Here is a 19,079-nt window from a genome sequence, read left to right on the forward strand (position 1 = left end):
ATTCATTACCTCTGCTAAGTGAGAAGGATACATTTAGTAAGAATTTGCAATCAACTTAAAAACGTTTGTCAATGCTGGCTGGCATTGGGACTTGCATGCAGCTGTAACAAAGTGTCTTTGAGGAGTTTATGACACCCCAAACAAAATTATCATTGCTATCTCTTGATGTAACATACAGCATCTCTGAAATGTTAATTAAGATACTCTGAAGATAAAGTGCTTGTAATAAATCAGTTACTGTTCTAACCATACAGAGCAATTTTAATACCCACATACTGTACATACTGTGCATGGTTGTACTTATTAATATAATGTTTTGAAAGAAATACTGTCACTTTAGAGTTGGTCAGTGTTAATCCATTTTATCTCCTTCTGAAAAAAAGATTTCATAAAATAAATATTCCCTACTTTGTTGTGTGTAGATTTTAATTGGAAAAGCTGTTTACATGTCAAAATTCAGTGGTCAGTTAATGTTTTAATATTTTTCCTACTTGTATGTAGGTGAGGTTTTCGCCCATTACAGTTTAACTATTTTATTGTAATGGAGTGCAAAAACTTCGCCATTAATTCCTTTATTAAAAGCATCTCCATTCTCAAAAATAGCAAGGCCTCCGATGATCAAGGTGCATTCCCTATTTCTAGTTATATTTGATTAGCTTTGATTTGTTGCTGGAAATTATTTCTGAAAACAGACTGCTTTAAAAATCACACAGGCTGGGTCGACCGCAGGCACATCAACTAAACATTACCAAAGCCTGAGTGGATCAGAAAGGTCTTTGAGGCAGTTTTCCTGGAACCTGCAGACAACATTGGACATCCTTAAAGTCATGGATCTAAAGTCTATTTAAGGCATTTTGAAAAGAAAAATCTGCAGATTAATATTTCTTTAAAAAAGGCACTGTAATAGTAACATGGACCTTCTCCTGAGTGGACTAACCATAAAACCCCATTTATTATGCTTCTGGACCTCATAAACAAGTGTACTGCTCACTCCAGATTTAAAGTCAGTTACTTAAATGTAAAAATATTAATATGAAATGTAGTTTACGCATACTTTCAATGTGAATTTCTAAAGAAGAAATTTAACCGCCTTTATAAGTATAGTCTTCAAACAGAATGTTTTTATCTTCCTACTTACTATTTAAATAAGATCTAGACAGGGAACAGTCAAATTCTTGACAGTATTACAGACGGAATTAAATGAAAATGGACTGTAACCATTTAGAGAGAAATCCGCGACGGTAGGTTTGGGAGGGACATGTGGGCCTCACATTCTGTTGCAGTGTGTGATCTGAAATGTGCCAGGGGTACCCATGAATGTTACAGTCACAGAGAATGTATCAGTGCGCTGTCTTCTCTCAAGAGTTTTGGGTCGTACCTTTCATTGAAAGTGTTCTATTCAATCGGTGAAATGTTTTAGGACATACTAGGCTTTTGGGTGAAAGAGCAAAAGGACCAAGAACCATCATCTCATTGCTTTTGTGAGTAGTTTCACTGATGGCTGATAGAGATTAAGACTGAATATATATATATGTATTCCTGACACAAATACAGTATTTTGCACTCTAGGATGGCATTTTCCAGCTGACCGCACTTAGTTTTTTCTAAATCTGAGCTGGAGGCTACAACACAATATAAGTTAGCCATAATGAGTTTATGAACCCAGATAATGGTGAAACAGACATTAATGGATGCTATCTTACATATGCAAAAGCTAAAATGGAAGTCTCTTTATATGGTGCTGCTTCCTAGCACTACAAAATTGTCAGAGCTAAGATTAACAAGGCAACAAATGACAGAACCCCAACCCTACACGCTGCTTGTTAGATACATATCTATGACCATTTTACTAGTCTCAGTAATGATTGTCCTTATATAGGCAGAACAGCTGTAAATAGCTGCTAACGTGGACTTCATATTCATACTTTTCAGTAGGCATGTGCCTAGGCTACAGAGAACAACCAAAACAGAAACAAGCGAAGTGTTACACAGGGCACTGGGTGTGGTACCTTAGCAGATGCTTTCCAAACAAGTAGTGTTTCCTCATTTTACAGTCTCTGCCCTATGCGAGTGCACCACACTTTAATACTTTAAGCGTAACGTGCTCCGGAGTCTTTCTTCATTACCTGGAGGCAGCCCGGGGTCAGATGCTCTGTGGATCCTGGGAGGCAACATGAAGCGGCTGTCACCGGCACCGGGGGTGACTCTCCGAGGGCTGGGGACGCGGGTGCGGATAGTCTCTCCCCTTTCTCCCTGCCGGGTCCGCTCTGGAGTCTGTCACCAACACACTGCCATTACTGCCACAGCCCTCACCCCCCAAAACCTATGGCGACAGGATGGCCTTCTGCACTGCAGAGCCCTCGCCAACCACACGTGTTCAACTGCCTCAGAAGTACACAGAAACTACAGCCATAAAGAGAGGGAAATATCCACTGAAAGCAGAATCCAAACTGTACCCTGTGTACCCAACTGTACCATTCAACATTCTGTACATTCTGCATTTCCTAAATTTCTGTACAGCACCTGATTAAACGGGGTGCAAAACATTAAAAGCTTTAAATCGGCCTAATTTAATAGTCATACAACTGGAAAACAGTAAGATAAATATCTACCAGAGACAATGTACTTATGTAACAGCAGTAACTGACATTGACTGAGTTTAGTGAGTAATTCGTACCTTGGTGCTGTCCTTTGCCAACTCAGCAGGAAGAGGAGTAGGCATTCTTGGTGACCATGTCCTGACATCTTCCCCATACCCTGGAGGTACCAGCACCTGGGAAATAAAGGCATGTCATTTTTCTAATTGGTATAGTTTTGAATGATATGCTGCCATGACAGGTTTCTGAAGCTAGAAACTAAAGGTTCAGACGCTTTTCAGAATGAGTGCCTTTCAAACACCTTTGATCCTGCATTGGGAGTACCAATTCTAGGTCACGGTTTTCCAGGGTTTTCTAGGTTAAAGGTTTATAAACGTCATCCTGCTGCACAATCCAATTCATTGAAGCTCACGACTGTTCTCCATTTCCTCACCTGGCCATCAATGTAGGCCACCTCTCCTCTGAGCACCACCCTTCTCACTTTGCCCTTCACATTCATGCCTGCAAAGGGAGTCCATTTGGACTTGGTGAACTGCATGTGGCTTGCAATCGTCCACTCCTGCTCCAAGTCCACCTGAATTCAAAGAGGAATACATTTTCAGTCATTCTCCTTGAACTAAAGTTCTAAAACAAAGTCCATTAAAATACATTTTTTACTTTTAATTTTAATTCCAGTATCTCAACATTAAACCTGGTCTAGTATATAGAGAAAAGGCTTAACTCCATATACTGCCAGTTTTTACAAACAGTATATTGGTAATATTGATCAATCCTATTTGTCACACCTTCCTCTGCAAATGGCTATGAAGGAAAAAGGTTTATATTCATACACAGTAAATGAAACCCAGACCTAAAAAAAAGATTGGACAATGCAAAAACTCAATTTTCTTTATGGAAAAGTGTTATTTGATGAAATATCTGCCTAGAACAATGTGTTACTGGGGATTTGCAGATGGCTGTATGAAGGACAGCATGTACCAAAATTGTTCTGATGAAAGTGCCAAGACATTGGCCTCTGGTGCTTTCATAAGAAGGAGTACAATTCAATTCAACTTTATTGTCATTAAACTTACACAGGTGCGTAGTATAATGAAAAGTGTTTCTCATTAGTCACTCAGGTGCATTATATAAATAGGACAGAAGATAAGACAATATACAGTAACACAATAGCAAAAACAGTAACATGTAATAACATAACATAAATAACATGTAATCAAGTAATCAAAACTGTAATTGTAAACTGCAATTGCTTTTGTGAGTAGTTTCACTGATGGCTGTAATCAAAAGTAATCAATTGTCATCTTCCTCACCATTATTGAGGCCAGTGACCATTGTACACTAGTAGCAGTGAAGAGAGAAATACCTCTATATAGGTGTTTTCCTGGACAGGCAGGGAGAAGATCTTTCGGGGGTTTTCATACAGCCTCTTCACAATGTCGTCAACAGTGAGTCGGCCTTGACTCACGGCAGTGAGCAGCAGCGGTAACATGGTCTCCAGGCCAGGGTATCCTGGGGGTGGATTCTTCATGTCCTTCTCCTCCACAGAGTGAGGGGCTACAAACCAAGAGACACAAATAGATGTATAAGCAGAGAGTTCCCATACATCATATAGCAATATACAAAAATAAAGCACATCAAACAATAAATATTCTCTAAAGGACGGAGTAATATATTAATCCTGATTTGAGTCAGACGAGCCAGTGGTAAGTGAACTCAGCTTTAATATTAGGTAAGTGTCACACTAACTACAAAGCAGTCCCCAACAACTCATGATGCACCATCCTAGAGGTGACTGGATCTCATTTTACGCGTTCTACAGTCAATATCTAAACTGCAACCAGCTAACACTCACATTACAAACTATAGCATGTTCTGCACCCGCTGTAGTAAAAAAAATATATGTGTAGCATGGATTTAAGAGATACCAGATTGCCGATACTAGCTGATGTTCAATGAAGACAAATGCAGGTGACATTTTTGTAATAAAAAGTTATATACAACATGTACCATAGCCTAGTAAGGATTGTACAGTAACCTAAAGAAGCCAGGAAAAAGTAGTAGGAATTTTAGGTATGACAAAATATGATCATATGGCTCTGGCATTAAAGTAATTAAATTCTAAATTGTAAAATTGGTACATCCCATAAATACATAAGTGATTTGTTGCCTCAAAATATATTGCAAACTAATTCTAAACATTAACAGGCCAGTCTTCTTCAAACTAACAACAAGACAACTGCTGCCATCAGTCGGTCCAAAGCACATTTTGTTTGCTTCTTTACATAGAAGTCACCCTCCTTTAAAGAGAGTCTAAAATAATCACAACTTCAAACATTTTTTTCCCAATCTCATGACACCGTCTAAATAAGTGTAATTATTTATCAGCTGACATCAGTCATTTGCCTCTGCCACAACTACAAATTTCACCAAAATGCACAAGTCATAGAAAATCCAATAACAACAATAGCCATGGGACTCTCTCTTAGTTTTAACTTAGCATAGCTTTGGTGTAAGGGTTTTACTCCGTTTAGTACAACTCCTTAAACTAACCTTTTAATGGTAAAACGTTAACTCTTTTGTACAATTTTAAAGATTTTGCCACCTACACAGTGAAGGCTCCAAACCAGCTTTACAAGAGCTATGTGAGAAACCATACTGCAGTCATACCTGTGGCGGAAATGGGAGTATTTACACCACGAGACTGATGCTGCTAACAAAGGCAGCGTTTACAAAAAGGAGAGAATCCCATTGGCATGGTAACCTTGCACTTCACTCACCGTGGTCCGTGGCAAAGCAGTCGATGATGTCAAGGTTCTCCCACAGGGCCTCCATGTCTTCCCTTGTGCCCAGCATGGGGCGGACCTGGGCCCTACCAAGCCCAATGGCCGACACGTTCTCCTCACACAGGAACAGGTGGTGAGGGGCAACTTCACAGGTCACCTGGATCCCTTTCAATTTAGCAGCTCGGATGATCTTGATCTGTTGAACGTCAAAATCCAGACACACTCTAGGCTCCAGCTTTTCTTTGATTATACCCAGACTAACAACATTTCATCTGTTACTTCAGGAAATTGAATGTGTAAATAATTAAACATGATTTCAGGTCTTTCCACTTCTACTGGTTACTGAATGCCTGTGTAAATATTTAGGTCTAATTTATCATTTAAAGGCATCTATTACATTTAATTTACATAATCCTAAAAGGAAGCACTTAAAGTTATAGTCTCAATTAGCTTCTCAAAACATAGCGATACCATTTCCAGATGTCTATTATTAATGCTAAAAGACAAAAAGGACCAGTATAACAACATGTTCATCCTACCTCTTCCTTCTTTGCCACATGGCAGATATGAACTGGTCGCTGGTACAGTTGAGCCACCATCAGAATGGCAGCAACCGTCTGCTTCTCTGCGTGGGCAACAATTGGCATGTGCTTTGGCCACTTCTCAAAATGCTAGAGAAAGAATAGAGACTTCTTCAGATTTCTCTTTCAGTGCTTAACAGTAAGGTAAAGTGCACACAAAACTTGTCCAAATGGATGACACTGTTGTGTTACAGCAGGCTTCAGACCTTTCTGAAATGAACAGTACCTTCCCAGTGATCCACAGTGTGAAGGCTGAAACTCTTCCCAATCAACTAAGAGTCTAAATTACTTAATGCCTAAATTCAGCAGTTTAATTTCTACACTTAGGAACAATACCTGTTGGAACAAGCAGCAAATGGCTGTCCCTTTTTTGTTGCTTTGTTTTAAAATAATTTGAAGAAACGCAATTAATTCTCCCCCTCTGTTCCACAGTTGGGTGGGCATTTTTTTCAGGTGTTTTTCAAAATTCTGAACTGGTCAATTAAAGATTTACAATATACCTAGTACATTCGAAAAAGTGAAAATAAACACATGGTCAAACATGAATTCTATTTAGGATTTGAAATTATGTGCAATTTCAGCAAAACCTCAATTGCACAAACCTGTCATATGAAATATTAAATATCTTACACAAAGGGCTAAATGGCAGAGGCAAGCAGATTACTTCATTCTATGGCTGCAATTGAAATCACTTATTTTTTCATTTATACAAACCTCCATCCAGAGGGATACATTGTCCATTTTGAGAGTGGAATAGGTATCGTTCAAGTACATCTTCAAACCAGCTGCAGAGCTTGCAATTGAAGGCAAAATGGCAGCATTGTCCGAGGAAGCTCCAAGAAAGAGAGCATAATCACAACGACAGCCTGCCTTAGCCAGCTGAAATGAGAGAGTGAGACAGGTTATCACACACTGTGCACAAAGGCTGGGAGACAGGAGGACCAGCTTGGCAAGCAATACAATTATAAACAAGACACATGCAGCTTTTGTTCAAACTGACTGTCAATACCCAAGCTGGCTATAATGTCCCTGGTTTTGGAATATTCTTGCATTTAGACTGTCACAGATTTTGACTTTTCAGGGTAAATGAACCTTTTGAGAACATCACCTTCTGGACCAAGGCAAGTGAGCTGGAATCTAGTACTGCAGGGTTTGTGTTGGGCATTGCGCACACCAGAGTGACACCTCCTGCCAAGGCTGCTGCAGTGCCAGAGGCAAAATCTTCCTTGTGGGTGGCTCCCGGTTCACGCAGGTGGACGTGGACATCAATCAGCCCTGGGGAAGAAAGACAAACAGATTGGGAAATCCAGTTTAGAAGAGTGACTCCATTGGCAAATGGAGATGTCCAATAACTGAAATTACCAATCTGTAAATCAACTCAACATGCTGCTACATTCCCTGTGTTCTCAAAGCATAAAGATGAAGATAAAACAGACAACCCTCCAGGAAATCCACCTATTCACCATGTGAGCCTCATGGAGCCAATGTCCAAGGATGTCTGGACTTCGAGCAAAACTAACCTTAGGCCACTTGGACAGACATGGGATAAAGACATACCCCGATTTATACAAGCAATGCCTGAAGTACAGGGCCAAACCTCCACTCCGCATAGACACCTTAAGTAGTTTAAACATCTAACTCGGGAGACCCCTCCAATTCCTTTAACACGCATCCGCCACGACTCCAGATTTCTATAGTTTACCTGGCAGGCGAATAAGTCTCTGTGATGCCATGCAATCCACGTGTGTTTTAACTGGTGGAGCTTCCCCAATCTGACGCAGTGCCTACAAAGTATAAAACAACAAGCTGAACAATCAGACTTTCCATTTTCACATATTAAGATATATAGTCAATGCTATCTGTCTTCAAGCACAAAAGGAAACAAATGTCGAAACTTGGAAAAAACTAAACACTCAAGCAACTTCAAAACACTCATTTGGAATATACCACCCAAAACCCGGAAATGAAAAAAGCCAACATGGTGGTTCCCTTGTTTCTCCCTCACCTGCACGAAGAGTTTTGTGCACTTGATGTCGATAATTAGGGGGACAGAGTAGTCAATGGCCATCCTGCGAGTGCGGTAGCCCTTGGTGACAAAGGAGGAGAGCCGACGGCCTCCAGAGTTCCTCATGGACAGGTTGATGACCATGTCAAAGTGGTTCTCCTCCAGGTAGTCCATGATGTTCCTCTGCTTTTCTTTGTTTGGGCAATCGCTCTCCTCCTCAAATGGCCAGTCCACTGCCATTACCTGGAAATAGACATGGTGTCAATGGTAGGAATGGGGCAGCATACATGTACCGCAGTATCCAGTGTATAATTGTTTAAGACTATGAAATCATAAGATGCCATTGTTATCACACTTATCGCATCCCAGAGTGCACTGCAAATGTAATGCATAAAGGAGTGCAGCTAGTTGAAAATGTTGACTTATGATAACCTAAATCAACCTAAATTTTGGCTTCAAAAAAATAAGATTATGAAGAGAAAAAAGTTCCTCTCGTAGAAGCCACACATAGTAGTTGTAGATGAGAAAGAAGAACATCTTTATCATATGCAGCTCTTATCTAACTATTAATTCCTTACAAGTTGAGGCTAATGTACAAATGCAGTTTGGAAAGCTGGATCCATCACCAAGGGCTATGGGATGAAGTTGTAGGCTTTCCTCCTTTATCATTAAGTACATACAGTACCAATACCATGAATACCACTATTTACAGTAACTAATTATACTGTTGATTTTACCAACAAACGTGTTTAGTTTCTACTTGGTTCCTATGGTGATTATATCATGACTTCACCCCAGGTTTGAAGTCCCATAGATCACGTGGTCAAGAAAAACTCAATTTGTTTGAGAAGGGCTCGGTTTTTGTAGAGACTGTGGGTGCAGAATTTCTCTGAGTGCTTTTTAATTTTTTTTCTGATCATAAAGGGCTTGGAGCTTTTCTGGTGTCGAGTTGAGAAACAGCCTGAAGTGTTGCACCCTGACTCACCTTCACTCCGTGTTCGGTGTAGTAATCTGCGGTGCCCAGGCTGGCATACAGGTTGTATCCAAGACTTTCAAGGGTTTGCACTGTAGGTAGCAGTTCACTCTTGTTCTGAAAAACAAGTGAAAACCTGTAAGCTGAACTTCAATATGAATACGTTAAAATATACACTGTTTATCCTTTAAACTTGACCACAAGTTTAAAACATTTAATGAGAGAATTTCAACATTAACAAAGTGTTAATAAAGTATTTTATATATATATATGTTTAGGAGAATAACTTCTATTCTGTAGAGTATGTTATCTAGGCTTTCTTACTAAGGCACTAAGTTTAGCAGCAAAAAGATTCACACTTCTGGTACAAGAACTGGTATAAGAAGAAATTACTTACCTTGTAGCTCCCGATAGACAGCAGTATATTCTTCTTGGGGATCTTGAACCCAGTGCTCAGCATAGCTTTTAGGTAGGCCTCATATCTGTTCTCCCCAAAGCAGGCCACCTCCCCAGTGCTGGTCATCTCCACTCCCAGGACAACATCTGCCCCCGCCAGCCGGGAGAAGGAGAACTGAGGGACCTAGATCAGTAAAAATAAATGAGTAAGCTAGATAAAAGCAAAACCGTCCCCCCTTTAACACTAAACCGGGAACATAAAGACAACTAAAAGAAACCACTAGCAACAGCTACAGGGACTTACTTCCTTCAGGTACAAATCACTGAGAATGTTTAAGATCAACTAAACTGTAAATATATCTCAGTTTTCTACACGTTATCTTAATATCACTTTGGATAAAATATTAATAATTCAAAGGACCTGGTGAAACTACAGATAAAAGTATAGTCTTCAATTTCAGAAAACTTACCAGGAACACAGCCAAGGAGCTGACAGCAGCTTATTGTGTATTCTGTTATCGGAATTTACTATTTTATTTTTCTACAGGCAGTGTAATTTGTTACCTACAGTACATTACGAACCAATCAGCACTGTAAAAAGAAAAATCCGGAGGAAGAGTGATGGAAGTTACTCCAGCTCATCATTACCTTGACACCAACAATTCCTCTTCCCTTCATCAACCCCACGGGCTCCACCTCCTCCCCCATGATGACCTGGGTTGCCAAGGCAACCAGGTCCTCGCCCAGGGTCTTGGATACAAAAGGAAAGGAGCGGGACACCCTCACATTGCACTCTATCACCTTCAGCTGGTCATCCTGTCAGGAGATTAGGGACAATTTTAGCTTGGAGATTCAGGTTTTCAGTGGCACTGAAGACATCACTGGTGTTAATTCCCTATTAAGCGGATTTATAAGCATCCATCAGCGCTACTCTATGTTTCAGGGTCTCTGTTCAGACACAGTGACCCTGAAAAAAGGGGCTGGACTGTTTACAGCTGTCAGGTCTTCATGTTCTGATTATAAGTAACACCATAGGGATACGAAATAGCTTTAAACACACCCATTGTAAGTTCAAATGTAACTGATTTCAGTACACCACTCACTCCAGCATTTGAAGCCCGCAGGTCACTGTGCACTAGTGCACAGAGCAGGAAAATCTTAGGAAGATTAACAAAAACAGAACTCATTCTAATTTCACACAAACTGGCATTATCTTCAGGGGAAAGACATCTGCATGTGTTCAAGAGTCCATAAAAAGAGTGTCCTCACCTTGGCAATAAGCTGTAGGTTGAAGGGCCCTGTAACTTGGAGTTCCTGGCCAATGGCGTGTACAATGGCCTTGATGCGTTCCATGGTCTTCTGGTTGATGTCCTGGGGTGGTGTAACCAGTGTGGCATCTCCAGAGTGAACCCCAGCATTCTCCACATGCTCAGATATCGCAATGGCAATAACCACCCCATCGCAAGCCACGGCATCCACATCAATCTCCTGCGAAGCCAGATTTCAGTCACAAGCTGGCCCAGACATTTTTCCACCTCTAGATCAACTGTCCTTTCTAAAAGGTCTTAGAATTATGTAGCAGCAAAACAGAAATTCCAATTACCTATAACCTCCTGCATTTTGTAAGTTGGAAATGCAATTCTTGAAGATCTTATGAACATCTCCAACAAATTCTACAGGAGGGTTTCCAAATTCTGTTTGCTGGACCCCAGCCTTTACTGTTTTTGTTCCTGCTGAGCTCAATTACATCACATCACCATTAAGTCAAACAACCCTTACTAGACACTCCACTTCCAACATTTTCAACTTGAAGTTTCTAAGTTGCAAGCAAGATAAGGTCAAGTTATTTATTTTTTTTACTACTGTAGTTCCAGACTTGAACCTGGAGTTTGAATTAAGGTAAATGAAAAGGACTGAGAAATACCATTAGTTCTACTAAATTGAGCCTTAGCTACCAATTTGAGACAAGGTCCAAAAACCTCATAGGCTTAACTCTGCCTATGACTTCTTTGGTGACAAAGTAAACTGCAGAAAGAAAAGTCATAAGTACAATTTGTGTAACTATGTCTTAAATGTGTAGCACTTCTTTATGCTTTATTGAAAATTTATGTCTATTATAAAAGTCAATAAGGGGTACAAGTAGACATTTTAGCAAAGAAGTAGCCTAGAAAAAATGTATGGAATGAATTAAAACCAGAGAAATTCTGCACCCACAGTTCCTACAAAAACCCAACCCTTCTCAAACAATATCACTTGGATTTCTCACCTTAGCTTCCTGAATGAATTTGGAAATAACCACAGGATGTTCCTTGGACACAGCCATGGCATTGTTGAGGTACTTCTCCAGGTCGCTGTCCGAGTAGGCCACGTTCATGGCAGCCCCACTCAGGACGTAGGAGGGGCGGACCAGGCACGGGTAGCCCACAGACTCACAGAACTTCTTGGCTAACTGAGAGGTGGAAGATTGCAGGGTCAAGCTATTTAACCACTCGCAAACCAAAAGGCCTTTTCAAGTTGTACACAATCACTGCTTTGGCACAAGTGATCTATAAACAGGATTCAGCATTTGGCCCAGTTGAAACATCACATTCGTAATGGTAGTTCTCCCATTAGGTAGGCAAGAGAAGCCTCTAGCAAAGTGAGGACGCATGGCAAACGGCTTTTAAAATGCTCTTGAATATCACACTAAAACCATCTAAAATGTTTACAGCAACATTTGTTGAGTGCAAACACGTTTTGCTCTACCTCCATTTCTGAAAGCTCCTTCCACTGGGGCTGGCTTATTCCGATGGAATCCAGCATCCTGGAGAATTTGAACCTGTTCTCGGCCGAGTCGATAAACTCTGGCAAGGTGCCCAGGATCCTGCATTGCTGTCTGTGGAGTGACATGGCAATGTTGTTGGGAAGCTGCCCTCCCATTGACAGGATCACACCATCAGGGTCTTCCATTTCATAAATATCCATCACCACCTAGGAAAGTAAAACCGTGAACATCAACAATACTACAAGCAATATTGATTCCAAAATGTTCCAGCAGCATCAGCCTCTCCTAGTTTTGATGCAAATACCCTTTTCCTTTGGAAACTACTCAGCTTACTGAAATGTTTATTATCTATAATTTTTCTATTCTATACCATCTTTAACAGAGATTCAGAAAGGGTCTTTTCCAGCATTTTCTTTGAATAAATTCTTAAGCTCAACTTAAATTTAAAAATAAAACCAAAAACTTGAAATGACAAAAACACCTCAAGTTTTAATTCATAAATGGCATACTGAAAGAAACCCAAGGAGACAAAAACAAAATGCAGACATTACCTCAAAAGAAATTTCATCAAAGTAGAGCCGGTTACACATATCGTAATCTGTACTGACTGTTTCAGGGTTGTAATTCACCATGATTGTTTTGTAGCCCATCTGAAAGAGAGAGGGCAGAACAATTAAATGAAGATGGACACATCTCTAGCAATTTCACTTCAAATAATGCTCTCCCTGCATTTGCACGAGTTTCCTCCAGGTAGTCCGGTTTCCTCTCATAGTCCAATGACATACCGGTAGGTTAACTGGCTTCTAGGAAAATTGGCACTGGTGTGAGTGTGTCTGTGTGACTGGCACTCCATCCAGCATCTACCTTGCCTTGTGCCCGTTGCTCGCTGGAATGGACTCAGCTCTTTCCTAACACTGAATTGGATAAAGCAGTTAGAAAATGGATGGATGGATGAATATAACAGCTCTTTTCTTATAAGAAATGCTTAAAGTGCAGGCCAAAATGACAACTGCAATTAAACATATTCCAAGCCACCTAAGCTGGCTAAAACAGCTGGGGCAATCAATAACACTTCTTGTTTGTGCTCCAAACAAGTTCTGAATTACACTCATTGTAAGAATATTTGACACGCTGTCACTCCCTCCTGAGTTTGCTCATCACAAACTGGTCACAAATTAATAGAAGCATGGTCTGAAACAGGGATAAGCTGAAACAGCTTACAAGTATGTAACGCTGAAGTTACTGGAAACTTTGGTTGAAGCAGGGTAAATTTAGAGTGCAGAAATCAGACTGTGCCCAGTGCACGTGACTCCCAGTATCCCCAGTAGCATTCTGGGAATGCTGCTTTCTAAAGACCTGCCCTAGCTACTGACCTTGCTCAGCTCCATTATGCAGCCCACAGCACACCAGTCAAACTCCACGCTGCTGCCGATGCGGTACACCCCTGAACCGATCACCATGACATGGGGCTCGTCGAAGCTCACGTCATGCTCTGTGCCGTTGTAAGTGAGGTACAGGTAATTGGTGTGGGCCGGCCACTCAGCTGCCACTGTATCGATCTGCTTCACCATAGGCAGGATTTTCCAGTCCTTGCGCAACTTCCTGACAGCCAGCTCTGTGCTACAGAGGACACACAAGGTAAAGAGATACACTCCTGCAATGTAACACCTTTAGCAATTCTGAATTGATTCCAACTACTCTGTCATTCCCCTGTGGCCTGCAGCCATACCCTGTATTGCAAACTGTTGATCCCAGGGCACAGGGAGAGAAACACAAGTCCAGTACACAATGAGATAGTAGTAAAGACGCTTAGACAAAACCAACCCCTTATGACAACACCAGGTCTTAATCTATAGGCTTCAAGCCAACAATGTTATATTGGGGATAACTAGGTTTGAAAAAATGTCTCAAGGCATCCCAATGTCATTAAAACATTAAAAATAGCTTCAAGTTTTCACATCCATATTTGCTATCAAATCTCCTGAGTCTCCTCATGAAGAATTAGTTACCTCTGTATCGCTAGAGCAACCTGTTTATCAGAGAAGCCCAGCTGCTTTGCTGTCCTCAGCACCTCAGGGAGTATGGCAGTCTCACCCTGCCGGTACGATTCCAGGATGAGGCTGTGGTCAGTGATGTTCTTCATCTTGTGCAGAAACCAGCGGTCAATCTTTGTCAACTCATATAGACGATCCACTGAATATCCAGCTCGTAGAGCAGCTGCCAGCACAAAAATACGCTTATCTGTGGGAGTCTGTAACTCCTGAGGAAGACAGGAAGTGTGGCAAGATATTAGGGATTTGCAAATGTTATATGAAACTCTATAGCAAGACTACTAATGATAATGGACAATAAAACAAATGATTACATCTGCACAATGTCTTAATTGAAGGCTTACCTTACTTCCTGCTCTATACTCAAATAAGTAAAAATGGTTTAATTAGTACATAATACTAAACATCCATTTACCTCATCAGAGACTGGTTTGATTGTGTGATCAAAACCTACGCAGTTTTCATCCACCATTCTCAATGCTTTCTGGAATGCCTCCTCAAAACTACGACCTATGGCCATCACCTCCCCTGGAACAGAAACAGGGTTAATACAGCACTTTGTACCCAATTTCTACAAGCCAGTCAATGACAAAAAACACTTTTCATTCAACACATTTACCTTTGCTAGTGTTCACCAAATTTTCCCCCTCAAGACTTTTTTTTGGCAGAAAAGGAATATTCTGAAGTAAGGGATACTACGTATTTACAATGGTTCTAATTCCACTCACAACACAAGTTAAGTCAAAACAAATCTACTCTCAAAAAAATCAAGCTACACAACAGATGAGTTTTAAAATACAAATAAATACTACTGTTACATTGTACCTTTAACAATGTTGTATAGAGTAAAAAAAGGCTTGATTAACCTAAAAGACTCAGTTGTTTTTAACAGGAGTTACATTAAGCAATCCCGGAAGCTGGAAAAAACATTGTAGCAATTCCAAGGACAAGTCAGTAAAAACAGAAGACAGAAAACAAATGATAAGAGGCCATTCAGTCTGTCTGGTTCTTTAGGTAGTAAGAGAACTGATCCAAGGATGTCATCTAGCCATTTCCTGAAAGATGCCAGATCATCAATGTCAATAGGTATGGGTAACGTGTGCCATACCTCCACAATCTTTTGGTAGCAGATTAACAAATCTTGCTAGAGAAGATCCAGACTTACCCACACTTTTCATAGAGCTGCCTATCTTGGTGCTGACCCGGAGGAATTTGCTGAGGTCCCAGCGAGGGACTTTAACCACACAGTAATCTAGACTCGGCTCAAAGTTAGCAGTTGTAGAGTTTGTGACAGAGTTCCTAAAAAAAACAAAACTTTTAGTCATAGGACTTTTGTCGATAAAGGACCCAGAGATATGCATACTTTTTCTAATTGTGCCCCTCTTTTTAAATAACTTTAGTTTTCAATCAAAAAAATAATGCAGAAACAGAAAACATAGCCTTCCGTTTCAGTGTGGAAACTATGGTAAAAACAACAATTTCACAATTGGGGCAGATGGGTCATTCTATGGTTTATAGCCTTAATTGTGTACATTAGTTTCGCTGGACATATCTGTGCCAATCATGAGTAAAAGCAAATTCAGTTAAATTTTTATCTTCTACAGATTGTCACAAAGGAAAATGCCATTTTTACCCAGCATCTATATCAGATCTACAAAAACAGTTAAGTCTTTTGAACTAAACATTCTTTTCTTTGGCTGGGATAAAAGGATATTTTCATACTCACTTAAGGACTGGTAGGGGAATGCCCAGTCCAAGCTTGGCAGCCACATATGCCAGAGGGTAACCTGTTGCTTTGCTCGCCAGAGCTGAGCTTCTAGACAGACGGGCATTAACTTCAATTATATAATACTGTAAGAGTGAAAAACATTTAAATAAAACGTGAAAAATTAAACCCAAATGGTCAATTCTCGGTCTTAAAATAAGAGTCTGCACTTCTACGGTGTAGTGAACAGAATCCCTCGAACTTTTACTGGGATACACTTCATCTTAACCTTTAACATTTTTTTGTGTACTGCTGCAAAAAGGAATGAATTTCTCGTGAATGGGGGGGCAAAAAAAACTCTTTGATCCACTTCTACTGCTAAAAGATGAAAGATGATATAACTGTATTACAAGTATTTTAATTTTCTTACTCAGAGAAGAAAAAAAATCATGCTTGATTCCCTGAAGACCTTAGCAATCTCAAACATACATTCCCACTGAAGTTTTAACCTCAAATGAGGCTCAGACATACATGAGCTTCGGAAGCCTACCTGCTCGGATTCTGGATTCAGAGCATACTGGATGTTGCATTCTCCCACAATTCCTAGGTGGCGAATAACCTTGATGGCAGTATTCCTCAGCATGTTGTATTCATGGTCATTTAGAGTCTGGCTAGGAGCCACCACAATAGACTCTCCAGTGTGGATGCCCAGAGGGTCAACATTTTCCATATTGCATACCTACATAGAACACACCAATCTGATTAAAAGGGAACTGCAGTCCTAATTTCACAGACCGATTATAAAATCTTAGTAATGAAATAAATTACTTCACAGTATTGGGGGATAAAAAGACAAATTTCGAATAAAGCACAAAATCGTGAACTTTGTGAAGGTACTATAAAGTAGCCACATGATGGCAAACCCCTGGTCTCGCCACAGGCAAGAGCAAGTGCTTACTCTACAAACTGGTACAATAAAATAACTTTATGCAGGTCTGAAATCAAAAGGGAAGAGCGTACCGTAATACAGTTGTCGTATGCATCCCTCACCACCTCATACTCAATCTCCTTCCAGCCTTTCAGGGACTTGTCAATGAGGACCTGGGATGTGTGGGCGAAGGCCTGTGTGACTAGGGCAGTCAGCTCCTCCTTGTTGTTGGCGAACCCAGAACCCAGTCCTCCCAGCGCAAAGGCCGCACGGACCAGTACAGGGAATCCCAACCTCTCTGCTGCCATCAGAGCCTGAAAACATGCATCACGACTTATTCAAAGTGAGCCAGTGGCCTCTGGAACAAGTCTTTCACACTTGGCAGAGCAGTGTCAAAGTGGTATGATGAGGTTTCTAAATTTTAAGAAACATAATTTAGGCTTTTGTAGTTCAAAAATCCCAAAGCAGACTCCGTGGTGCTGGGACGAATTCACAATCGCAATGATTTCTCAAAATAAATTGAAACAAATTGTCCATTAAAGAATGTGCCTTGTATTACTCCCTTGTGGAAAAATCATCAAGGTTTTATATGATGGTTTACATTCACCACTTAACAGTGGACAGATGGTGCTCAATAGAGGGGAGTAGGAAAAGAAGGAACTAAAGTTTTCCTCACTGATTTAAGCAGAACTGCTTTGAACTCCATTTGGGCTTTCACTGTAGTTTTAACTGGATGGGCATATCTAGCGTATACCTTTTTTATATTGTATTCTCACAGAAAACAGGCTCATTTTAAATTCAACAGTTGTTCCTTAAAGAAGTTGAATAATGAGGCATGTTGTGAAAAGGGCTTACCTGTTCCAGAGTGTGAGCAGCCTCGCTGGGCGCCACATGCTCGTTAATTTCCTCCATCTTCTCTACGAACACCTTTCTGTCCTCCGTCATCTCAATGGAGGCCACGGGTGTCCCCAGCACCTGCACGTTGTACTTCTCCAGCACCCCGAGCTTCGTCAGCTCCACGCCGCAGTTAAGAGCCGTCTGGCCTCCAAAGGCAAGCAGGACCCCATCCGGGCGTTCATTTTTGATCACCTGGAGATGAACAAGAGACCTTAGTTCTAACAGTCTACAAGGAAGTGAGCTTTTGCAGTGGTAAATAGTACATGTAAAAGGGTTTTTTTCTTGATCACATTTTCCTATTCATCATTGCTTACCTGCGTGACGTATTCTGGCGTGATAGGAAGGAAATACACCTTGTCTGCCAGCCCCTTGGATGTCTGCACTGTGGCAATATTGGGGTTGATGAGGACTGTCTGAATGTTCTCCTCTTTTAGAGCCTTTATGGCCTGAAAAGAACAGAGGAATTAGGGTGCCACTGTTTGTGTGCTGCGAGAGACCAGTTTTCTCCAAACACCAGTCCAAAAAGCTGTACAAACACGACAGTTAATGGAAGAAACCAGAATTAATAGGACCACAACTTTCTAAATTCTTGCTTTAAATTTTAAGATTTATCCTTGTAATTTTGGTACCTTCCACTGTATTGAGTCCCCCCCCCATCTTCTGCCAAGTTCACTTTCAGTGGCTTATATTATAATTATTTCTTTCTTGTTGTGGTCTCTGTATTAAGTGATATTATAAAGAATTTTATTCATTCCACTTTACATTAAATATCTTGTGCAATTAATATTATGATGGATATGCCCCAGAGTGAGATAGCAAAGGGTGATTTTTTGGGCAATTAGTAACTTGCTTGTCTCAACTGCAGTTTAATTCCTAGCCAAACCTACTTTACCACTCTATCAGAAACTAAATGAAACCCTTTAGAAAAGGAAGGAACATGCCTAAAAATACTTGTTTCTGCCTTGCCAGCGGGCAAAAGGTGTCAACTGAGGTATGATTCCAACTGCTTCCAGACCATTACTATAGTAGTTTTACTATAATTTAGTCCAGGGGTTCCCAACCTTTTTTTGTCAGCTACAACCTAAATTATTTGCCTCAAGTACCCCCTTGAGATTTTAACTAAATCAAACTTTTCAATAAATGTAGATAAATGCAACAGCAACCATCTTAACATGCTTCAATTTTTTAACATGCATCAATTTCCCTACGGGATCAACAAAGTCTTATCTATCTATGCTTCTTTTCACTTTGTAAAACATTAATTACTACTGTTGTTTTTCTTATTCTTACATTATTTATGAATAGGACTAGTTAATTTGACTGATGTTTTCATCACAATCTCTCGAACCCCCTGCAGTACTGTCACAAACCACTGGGGGTTTGCGAACCCCCGGTTGGG

At 40.5% G+C, this 19,079-nt stretch overlaps 1 protein-coding gene across 3 annotated transcripts in view; it reads right to left on the minus strand.

Moving 5' to 3' along the window:
* The window catches only part of cad (carbamoyl-phosphate synthetase 2, aspartate transcarbamylase, and dihydroorotase), a 51,164-nt gene that overhangs the window by 9,714 nt on the left and 22,371 nt on the right, over positions 1–19,079 (minus strand). For 2 of the 3 annotated variants that reach the window (XM_006625756.3, XM_015345179.2), the window contains exons 10-35: positions 17,995–18,126; positions 17,639–17,872; positions 16,876–17,097; positions 16,406–16,594; positions 15,877–16,001; positions 15,316–15,449; positions 14,566–14,678; positions 14,109–14,359; positions 13,473–13,719; positions 12,651–12,749; positions 12,081–12,305; positions 11,602–11,784; positions 10,605–10,823; positions 9,984–10,151; positions 9,337–9,519; positions 8,952–9,056; positions 7,967–8,209; positions 7,664–7,745; positions 7,070–7,236; positions 6,676–6,840; positions 5,920–6,051; positions 5,375–5,576; positions 3,961–4,151; positions 3,031–3,171; positions 2,678–2,773; positions 2,127–2,274 (exon numbers count right to left, since the gene is read on the minus strand). In XM_006625756.3, the coding sequence (XP_006625819.3) occupies positions 2,127–2,274; positions 2,678–2,773; positions 3,031–3,171; positions 3,961–4,151; positions 5,375–5,576; positions 5,920–6,051; positions 6,676–6,840; positions 7,070–7,236; positions 7,664–7,745; positions 7,967–8,209; positions 8,952–9,056; positions 9,337–9,519; positions 9,984–10,151; positions 10,605–10,823; positions 11,602–11,784; positions 12,081–12,305; positions 12,651–12,749; positions 13,473–13,719; positions 14,109–14,359; positions 14,566–14,678; positions 15,316–15,449; positions 15,877–16,001; positions 16,406–16,594; positions 16,876–17,097; positions 17,639–17,872; positions 17,995–18,126 (4,396 nt within the window). Of the gene's footprint in view, positions 1–749; positions 798–2,126; positions 2,275–2,677; positions 2,774–3,030; positions 3,172–3,960; positions 4,152–5,374; positions 5,577–5,919; positions 6,052–6,675; positions 6,841–7,069; positions 7,237–7,663; positions 7,746–7,966; positions 8,210–8,951; positions 9,057–9,336; positions 9,520–9,983; positions 10,152–10,604; positions 10,824–11,601; positions 11,785–12,080; positions 12,306–12,650; positions 12,750–13,472; positions 13,720–14,108; positions 14,360–14,565; positions 14,679–15,315; positions 15,450–15,876; positions 16,002–16,405; positions 16,595–16,875; positions 17,098–17,638; positions 17,873–17,994; positions 18,127–19,079 lie in introns of all 3 variants that reach the window. The other variant, XM_015345174.2, reaches the window with a different exon arrangement.

The sequence above is a fragment of the Lepisosteus oculatus genome, chromosome 2 (genome assembly GCF_040954835.1).
Source record: "Lepisosteus oculatus isolate fLepOcu1 chromosome 2, fLepOcu1.hap2, whole genome shotgun sequence".
NCBI lineage: Eukaryota > Metazoa > Chordata > Actinopteri > Semionotiformes > Lepisosteidae > Lepisosteus > Lepisosteus oculatus.